A 10,404-nucleotide genomic window follows, 5' to 3' on the forward strand; every position below is an offset into this window, starting at 1 on the left:
TATGCCTGTGGAATGGGAACTTTTCTTTGGCCTTAGAGTATGGATTGTGCACCACGCCTGGGCTCAGAAAATGACCAACATGATTAAGTTACCAAATATATCTCAAAGGTTTATAATTTACTGTAGCAGAGGAACAGTACAATGTTAAAAATAAATAGGGAGCAGAGTTTCCTCTTTCAGTACCTGGTTATCTTGAATAGCATGGACATAGCACAGAGAAGAAACGTAGGTGGTGAAAATGGTTCTTCCGTGAGAGAGAGAGTGAGTGTGTGTGTGTGTGTGTGTGTGTGTGTGTGTGTGTGTGTGTGTGTGTGTGTGTGTGTGTATTTTCCAATCTGTGCAATTCCCATAAGGCAGCAGCCAGAACAGAGGAATCAGACGGATCACTTTAGTCAACTTTCAAAGATGCAAATCAAATTGAATCTGACTCCTGCTGGAAGTGTTGCATTACTAAAACCAGTTTTATTTCCCTTTGCCAGAAAGATTTAATCATTTATCCATATAATTTGAGCTACTCTGCCTACTTTGTCCCTGAGCACAAACCCATGATATTCCTATTCCCTGACCAAATTTGGTAAGCTTTTGCCACTTCTTTAGAACCCTTGAGAGCAGCCCAGGGCAACCTTAGGAAACTGGAATTGTATACTGTCTTAGTAGGAAAACGTGATAACTGAAATTCTGATCCATCTGGTCATGCTAATAGGAACAGGAGTACACTATTCAGCCACTCAACCATATTCTGATATTCAGTTGATTCACCTCAACTCCATTTACTTGCCTTTCCTTCAGCTCTCATGGATCCAGGACCTCAATGAAGAAGGCTCTAGACATGGAGTCACACAGGACAGAAACAGGCCGTTCGGTCCAACTTGTCTGTGCCGACCAAGTTTTCAAAACTAATCTAGTCCCACTTGTCTGCATTTTGCCCAAATCCAACTAAACTTTTCCGATTCATTTACACGTCCAAATATTTTTAAATGTTGCAACTGTACCTGCATCTACCACATTCTCTGGGGGTTCATTCCACAAACAAACCACTCTCTGTGTGAAGAAGTTGCCCCACAGGTCCCTTTTAAATCTTTCTCCTCTCACCTTAAAAATATGCCCTCTGGTTATGAATTCCCCTAACCTTAGGAAAAGATATTTGCTATTCATCTTAGCTATGCCACACATGATTATATAAAAGCTCTATAAGGTCACCCCTTGACCTCCAACACTCTCGTGAAAAAGTCCTAGACTGTCCAGCCTTTCCTCATAACTCAGACCCTCCAGTTCTGGCAAAATCTCATAAATCTTTTATGAATCCCCTCCCATCCTTCCTATACCAAGGCAACCAAAACTGTACAGTACCCCAAAAGTGGCCTCACCAATGTCCTGCAGAACTGCAACATGATGTTTCAACCCCTACACTCAATGGTCTGAGTAATGAAGGCAAGTGTGCTAAACGCCTTCCTAACCGCCTCATCTACCTGCGACTTTCAAAGAATTATATACTTGAACTCCTAGGTCTCGCGATTCAACAACACTACTCAGAGTGTACAATTAATTGTCTAAGCTCTGCCCTTGTTGTTTTATCATTTTTATCTAATTAAACTCCATCTGCCACTCCTCAGCCTGTTAGCCCAGTTGATCAAGATCCCTTTGTAATTTTAGATGACCGTTCTTCACTGTTAACTATGCCACCAAATTTGGTCTGATCTGCAAACTTACTAACCGCGCCTCCTGATAGCTCTCCCATGCCTCTGCTTGGAGTGTAAATAGTGAATAAATGTTCATCAGTTTGCAACGGTAACAGGTTGTCTAGTCCTTATCTGTCTGAAACTTTACAAACCTGTTTGTGATGTTAGTACATGGTGACAGAGGCAGGGCACGTTCTGAGAGACACCTACAAGGAATACCAGCCAACCCTGATCACAGCAGGACAGTGAATGACATCAGCCCAGCAGAAAACACCCAAAGCCATATTCAGACCAATTCATTAATACCAAACCCCAATGATTACTGACTGACAGTGTACAGAATTATAGTAAAAACCTTAGCTCTGCCCAAGCCCTTAGACTTTTTGGGATGCCGTAACCTCACCCCACACTGGAAAAAAACAGCTGTCACTGATTCCATCCACGTAGGACCACTTTGTGACCTACTCAGAAACCTCGACGGAATCTGCTGTGTTCCCATTTACAATCAGCAGCTCTACTGGTGATGTTTGAAGAGACCATTAAATATTATGAGGTCCTTGAAGCTTTTGATTGCATCTTCAGCTTTCAAAGGAAAACTTCTGACACCAGGTAAGATTCAGTACAAGCCCCCCAGGAATCTGCAGCACATTTTTATTGCTATACTACTAAATGCCAGCTAAGGTGGAGACAGGAGGGAGTGCCTGGGAGAAAGCAGAGCAGTGAAAGGTAGGACCGCAGTTACTACCATTGCTCCAAGTCTACATTGTGGCAGAAAAGAATGACATTGGTGCTGAGCTTGTACAGCCGTTAGTGCAGACTGGCACTCCTGCAAGAGGAAGGGGCATTTTAAAGTTGTATGTTACAGCTGAAATCCTCCAATTTCAATTTAGAGACTTAAAGGGACATCTTTTGGAACAATCACAAGGGTGAGTGATTCAGAGGCTCAGGCTGATACTCTCAGGACAGAGCAGATGGTGGAACTTAATTGATTTTAGAAAATCAGTTCATCAATGAAAAACAGGAATATAGAACTGGTCTTAGTAATTCTGATAATAAAATAATCATTGGTTATTGTTTAAAAAAAACATCAGGTTCACTGATGTCTTTTAGGGAAGGAGGTCTGCTGTACATAATTGGTCAGAGACAAAAAAAACTGCAGATGCTGGAATTCAAGGCAGACAAGAAGGAGGCTGGAAGAGCATAGCAAGCCAGGCAGCATCAGGAGGTAGAGAAGTCAACAATCTTTTATAACCCATCTTCATGCTTGTGTACTTAATTGGTCTGGCCTGTGTGTGAGTCCACCTCCACAGTGATGGCGCGGACTTAACTGCCCTCTGAAATGGCCTAGCAAGCCACACAGAATAAGACCAGTTTGGGATTTGCAACAAACACTGGCTTTGCCAGTGACACCTGCATTTTTTTTTTAAAATCAGTTCCAAGAAATGAAATGTACAGATGAACATGAAGTGCCTTTCTTGGGCAAGGGTTGCAAAATCTTAAGAGGAGTTCATTGCTAAAGACTGGTTTTCTCCAGCCATCTCACACAAAACTTCATGGTCCAGGGAGCTTTCAACTAAAAATGAAAGGGCAATTGACTGTTGAACCTCAATGTGATGAAAGATAAATTACAGAAACCCCTCCAATATTCAAGATTAGGAATGCACATTCTTGAACTGAACTGCTTGCTTGGAACTGTAACTTAGCTGCAAGGTGGAGGAACTAAATAATCAAAACAAACCTGCAGAATTCAAATGAGAATTTCTAAAATTATTCATGGATCTAAGGAAGCTGCAATTTTTTATTATATTACATTAAAGCCAGATGTCAAACCAGTACATTTGTTTACTCCAAATAAGAGTCCACACTCATTCTTGGAAAAAGGTAAGGCAAGAAACTGAATTCACACTACAAGGAGGTTATACACATATTGCCAGTGACACAAACCATTTAACTGTTCATTCAACTACACATTTGTGTGAACCTTGTACAGTTGATTAAAGAAGGCTGTAGAAAGTGAAATCCATCCCTTGGCATCTGTGGATGACAGCTTTGTGAGGTGAACAAATAGCTTGTTTTATTACTAAGCTCAATGCAAACAGTGGCTTCTGACAGCTACTGTTAGATGAGCAATCTAAATTGCTAATGGTGTGTATCGTGCTTGTTGGCTATACCTGTTTCAGTTGACTAATATTTTGAATTGCCTCAGGACCTAAGATTTTTCAGTGTACAGTGACCAGCATCTTAGAAGGACTCAAAGGGGAGTTATCTGTCACATGAACAACATCCTCAAGTATGATTCCACGGTCAGAATAGTATTGCAACATTTGCAAGTTATGTGCCTTACACTTAACCATAAATGCAAGTTCTCTAAATCCAGTGTCAGCCATCTAGGCCATGGGCTCCTGTGACAAAGCAGACTTTCAGAAGCCCAAAGCCGTCAGGACTTCTCACCATGCCTAAATGTTACAGGGTTTTGTTAAATGGCTAGGAATGATTCTGCCCAATTTAGCTCACCTTAACAGACCACTGCAACAGTTCCTTAAACTGGACAATTTCTGGTACTGAGCTGAATGCCAAACAGAGCAATCAATACAATCAAGTGACTGCTCACTTCAACAGAAACACTTTCCCACTATGACACAGACCTACCCACCATAGTCATAGCTGATGTATCATCCATTGGTCAAGGGGCCACATTGTTCTGAATTCATTTTGACAGTTCTCATGGAATGATAAACTATACTTCCAGGACACTTACAAATATAGAACAACATTGAAAACTCTGAGGCTCTAGCTATTATCTGGGTCTATAAGAAGTGTTCTGCTTACACCCTGGGTCTCAGATTTACGATTCTGACAGGCCGTCTCCCTGCTCAACAGTGTGGAACTCATTATTGAGCTGGACAATTTGGTGACTGGGAAGCTCTTAAAGCCATTAAAGACATGTTTTCCAATTGTATCACCATTCCATCCATAGATTAGATCCTAAGGAACCTCTGAAGGCCTACTTTTTTGCACCTCAATCGTGGGATAGATCTTTTTATTTTCAAGCTTAAACCCTTTTGATCAGAGTGAATCATTACTCTCTGTAACTCAAGGTCAAATTATTGCATGGCACCACCTCATTGGTTGTTGCAATGCTCAAGAAATCCTTTTGTCACTCATGACATTCCTGATGTAGCCATCTCCAATGAAGGAGAGACAGATCTGTACATATATCCACCAGCTGAAGGTATTTCCACCACTGGGCCAAATATACAAATGACTAACAAGATAGATTGATTAATACACTGGATGATTCACATGCCTCTGTACAGGAAGGCACCAATCCTAGATGTCCTTCAAAGAACATGAGGCCACAGTCAGGCTAACTGGTCAAACCACTGCAGCTCCTATCTGTTTGATTCATGAATGGCCACAGTGACTTTGCAAGGGGTGAATGTAAGATAATGTAAAATGTTCATAATGCAAACACTTCATGGGCAAAAGGAACTCGTGAGGGAATATATCATATGCTAAAATAGAAATGGTAATAGTTAGACTGCTTCATCACTGATGTCTGAATGCATGAGGCCTTTGTGAAGAAAGTCCCAGTGAAGTTCAGATCTATATTGTAAATGGTTAATAGATTTTCATTAAATTTTTTGTTTATTCATGGGATGTGGGTATCACTGACATTTTAGTTCCCATCCCAAATTGTCTTTGTAAGGTAGTGGTGAGCTGCCCTCTTGATTTTTTTTATTCACTTATGGAATGAGGAGATCACTCGCTGAGCAACATTTATTGCCTATCCCAAGTTGCCCTTGAGAAGGGCATGGTGAACTGTTTTTTTTTGAACCACTGAGTCAGTGTGCTGTAGGTTGACCCACAATGCCCTTAGGGAGGGAGTTCCAAGATTTTGAGCCAGTGAAGGAACGATAGTATATTTAGTTAGGATGGTGAGTGGCTTGTAGGGATACTTGCAAATGATAATGGTGTTCCCATGCATCTGCTTCCTTTGTCCTTCTAAAAGACAAAAGTGGTCTTAGGTTTGGAAGGAGCTGTCTCAGGATCTTTGGTGAATTTCTGCAGTGAATCATGTAGATAGTACACACTGCTGCTACTGAGCATCAGTAGTGAAGGAAGTGGATGTTTGTGGATGTGGTGCCAATCAAATGGGCTGCCTTATCCTGGATGATGTTAAGCTTCTTGAATGTTGTTGGAGTTGGACTCATCCAGACAAGTGGAGAGTATTCCATTACACTCCTGACATGTACCTTGTAAATGGTGGACATGCTTTAGGGAGTTAGGAGGTGAGTTCTTCGTAGCAGTAGTAGCCTCTGACCTACTCTTGTGGCCGCTATGATTATGTGTGAGTCCAGTTGAGTTCCTGGTCAATAGTAACTCCAAGAATGGTGATAGTGGGGGATTCAGTGATAATAACACCATTTAATGTCAAGGGGCAGTTGTTAGGTTGTCTCTTGGAGACGGCAATTGTCTGGCATTTGTGTAGTGCGAATGTTACTTGTCACTTGTCAGTCTAAGCCTGGATATTGTCCAGATCTTGTTGTATTTGCACATGGACTGCTTCAGTATCTGAGGATCATGAATTGTGCTAAACATTGTGCAATCATCAGTGATTATCATAACTTCTGACCTTATGATGAAGCAAAAGTTATTGATGAAGCATCTGAAGATGGTTGGGTCTAGGACACTACCCTGTGGAACTCCTGCAGAGATGACTGACCTCCAACAGCCCCAATCTTTTTCCTATCAGCCAGGTATGTCTCCAACCAGCATAGAGTCTGCCTGATACACATTGATTCTGAGTTTTGTTTAGGCTCCTTGTTGCCACACTCAATCAAATGCAGCCTGGATGTCAAGGGCTTTCGCTCTCACCTCACCTCCAGTGTTCAACACTTTTGTCCACGTTTGAACCAAGGCTATAATGAGGTCAGGAACCAAACCAGGGAAGTGTGGCACCTGATAAATGTTCTGTTCACACTTTTAGAAGCTAAGTATTACTGTAACTCAGGCCTCATGCAACACAGGAAATATCAGAGGTGCAATATTAAAATGACTGTTTCAGAGGGGATCACGATTTCCAACATGTGACTTGGAGGTTACCTTTCAGGTGGCATTGCTCCATACATTTGATGCCAGGGTCTTTCTAGATGTTAGACATTATGATGATGTCCATCAATCCTCTTTCATCTAATGCTCAGATCATGTGATAGTATTACACTTCACACATAAAATTCTGATTTTCTACACTCACCCAAATGCAATAAAATTTTCTTTTATATATTTTCAATGCTTTTTCTCCCTCAGCTTCCAGGCAGAACCAACCTGATTTCAACCTTCGTGATATATTTGACGCCAAAATAGGCTTCTGAAAACACACACACACACACACACACACACACACACACACACACACACACACACGTCACTACAAAACCTGAGTTAATTCCTGCCTCAGGTGGTCTCCTGCTGAAACCCTCATCTGCACCTTTGAATGTGACTACACACATTGGCCTTCCAAATTTCACCTCAATCAACTTAAGCTCATCAAAGCTCTAGTTTCTGTGTCCTACTTCTTATAACATTCCATTCACCCGATCATTCACCGTACTTGCCGACCTATATGCGATCACAATTGAGCGGCATTACCCAGATTCTCAAACTTGTTTTCACATCCATCAGTAGCTTCAGTCATCTCAATCTCTGCAATCTGCAGTGTTACTTACAGTCCCCCTGAGATATTGGCACTCCCCCAATGCTATCTTCTTCAACATCCCCAATTTTAATTGCTTCATTGTTGGCAACCATGTCTACCATGGCTGCCAAGGACTTAATTTCTGTAGCGGTTGCCATCTGCCCCTCTTCCTTTAAAACACTTGTTGAAATGGATGATCATCCATCCCAATGTCTCCTCATTTGTTCAAATTTTTGGGGCTTTGTATTACGTTAAGTGCAGGTCACCATTGTTATAGGAAAATAAGCATTAATGCCTATTTGTACTCTCTGTAGGTCTCATCACAACCTGTGGCACAGGAACCCAGTAGGAAAGACTATGACACCTATCAACCCTATCAAAATTCGACAGGAAATTATGATGACTCTTTCTTTGATGATCAAGTGCACAGTCGCCCAGCAGCCAGTGAATACAACATGCATCTCGGTCTGAAGTCAACAGGCAATTATGTAGATTTCTACTCCGCTGCCCGTCCCTATAGTGAGTTAAACTACGAGACGAGCCATTACCCAGCCTCACCCGACTCCTGGGTCTAAGCAGTTGGCCCCTTGGGTCTGAGCAGAGGAGGCAGATACACAAGAAAAGAATAATAATACAAGACCCTGGGAACTGTGCATGTGCATGAATACCACAAGACATTTTTCAGCAAGTCTTAGTCTATCAGTGGTCTGTTCCGTAGGACAGTCATCAGGTGAATCATAACAGATGGCGGTCAGATGGATAAGTACGGAGAGAAATGCAAGTGACATTCAGCTCATACAAAGAAATTGGAAAATTTACTCACCAGAATTTGGAGGAGGGGGAGTGGGGGTGGTGAAGGGTTGGGGGAAGGATTCAAAGTTTCTGCTTTGCTTCCAGTGAAGCAGGATTGTGCTCAGGCAGGGGGGAGGGGTGAAAGAGTGTCAAAAGTGTGCAAAGAAAATGGCATTGTGGGGAGGAATGAAGTTGGCAATGGAAAGTGTTTGAAAGTGATTGGAGGGAAGTTGGAAAGGCCAGGTCAAAGGTCAAGCACAAGAACCTGAATGTGTTTACAATTGTTATTGGGACAGTCTGTCACCTCTTGGAAACAAACATTCTCAACTGATTGTGTGTCACAGCTTGTAGTTTGCAGTCGGGTAATCTTCTGTACAGCAAGATCATTTCTCTCGCCGCCTTCTTGGGTTCTTTATGCTTTGTTGTGAAGTATTGGATGTACATTACTGATCAATGAGAGCATTGTGTCCATTACAGCAATGCCAAAGTACTCCTTCCGTCTCTTGTTCTTAATACTGTTTTAATTACGGACAAAAAAAAATGTGCTAAGCAAATTTGACCAGATGTGTGAATTTTTGAGTTTTCTTTTTTTATTATGAAGTAATTAACTGAAGGAAGTATTTAGCAGTATTGTTTGTTCTGGTATGTGGATTTGTTTGTGTGATCACTAACAGAAAACTCCCATCAGTCGCTGATATTATGAACATCATTCCACACGCTCAACTGATGAGACACTCTCTCTCTTTCTCTCTCACTGCCTAAACTTTTAGATGTAGATATTTGAAGACAATTTTTCATTTCTACCGGTTTTGTTTATGATACAGTGTTAACAGTAAATAATGAAGTTTGTCATCCATGTTTGTAAAAAAAAGTCAAGGGAAAAAAAGAAAAAAAGTCTTTTTTTTCCATGTTTCTTTCTCTTCATACAAAGTCAACAATGGTTCCGATGTGCCATAAAGTCTGTTCGTATTAATCTGCAGTATCCCTTTTCTGGCTTCAAGCACATTGAACTTTCAGAGGAGAAAGGTTTTGGGGGTGGGGGGGGGTTTGGGAATGGATGTCAATTTTAGCCCAACTTGCCAGGCAGGAAACCCATGGGATCTGGTGAAGACTTTGGTTGCTTCTCATTACTTTCCATTGTCTTTTGCACCACTCAAAATTACTCCTCAAAACAGCCTGTCCAATATTACTCTCAATTGACATTGAGAAACACAGTGTTCTACTACCAAATAGTACTCTGTATTGATTTTCACACTTTACCCAATATTTAATTTGGCCATGGAGGGAGGGGTTGGTGGGTCTTGTAAAAAATCCATTGGTGGACAAAATAGTGTAGTTTTCACAACAAGCATGTTTGATGACAATGATCCCACCACCATACACCCTCCCTAAGTCTTTACTGAGAAGTGTAGGCCCCCATCACAGAGCTCCTGGGTTTGATAGTGAAATGTTTCTGTCCCTTTTCAACACATTTGAGTTCATGAACGGACTCGTGGGCGTGCAACTATTGTACATAAAACATTGCCCCATGCAAACTGGAACCTTTCGTGCAAAGCTCACATTGTACGTCGCAAGGCACCGCATATTGGCCTTAAAAGAACGCTCTGCAGAGTTTTGCAGGCTATAAAGTTGCATAGGCAAACATAAAAGGGATACTGCCCGCTTTAAAGCAACTTTGTTTTTGGGAACAATAGCGCAGCAGTACTCATTGGTGCCAAATGAGAGGAAAAAAACAAACAAAAAAAAGACACTATGAATTTTAATTGTAGGAAAAAAATACTCTGAAATTGATGGCTAGCTAATTGTCCTGCTGACAGTTTGTAGATGTAGATAGATGAGATTTAAATTTGTTAAATGCTTTTTACAGTGTGTTTTGTCGACAACGAACAAAAAGAAACTATAAGGGTAAGCAGCATATTGGGTTACGTAGCCTTTAAACCGCAGTCGGAAAGAATCTGGGTGATGTGATTTAAAAAAAAGATAATAAATGATGCTATTAAAAACTTTAAACAAAGTTCAAAAAAGTTTCTTTAAGCAATGCAATACAGCCAAATGTTGTAGTAATTCCCTTCTATATGATGGCTTTGAAAATTCTCACGGATTGTACCATGCATAACTGGCTTAAGCTCAAAGGCATTGCAGTATCTTGTATAAAATGATCCAGTGTTGCCAGATAACTCAATGGTTTGCAATGTACATACCTGGAGATTGCACTAACCATTTCCCTGAAATTGA

The 10,404-nt window shown here is 41.2% G+C and overlaps 1 protein-coding gene across 4 annotated transcripts in view; it reads left to right on the plus strand.

The window, feature by feature from the left end:
* Positions 1 to 8,198, plus strand: part of LOC132832251 (catenin delta-2-like) — a 488,139-nt gene extending 479,941 nt beyond the window's left edge. For all 4 annotated transcript variants that reach the window (XM_060850083.1, XM_060850087.1, XM_060850084.1 and 1 more), the window contains one exon: positions 7,692 to 8,198. In XM_060850083.1, the coding sequence (XP_060706066.1) occupies positions 7,692 to 7,952 (261 nt within the window). In that variant the 3' untranslated portion in view covers positions 7,953 to 8,198. The remainder of the gene's footprint in view (positions 1 to 7,691) is intronic.
* The last annotated feature ends 2,206 nt before the right edge of the window (positions 8,199 to 10,404 follow it).

Source organism: Hemiscyllium ocellatum, chromosome 34 (genome assembly GCF_020745735.1).
Source record: "Hemiscyllium ocellatum isolate sHemOce1 chromosome 34, sHemOce1.pat.X.cur, whole genome shotgun sequence".
NCBI classification, from domain to species: Eukaryota; Metazoa; Chordata; class Chondrichthyes; order Orectolobiformes; family Hemiscylliidae; genus Hemiscyllium; species Hemiscyllium ocellatum.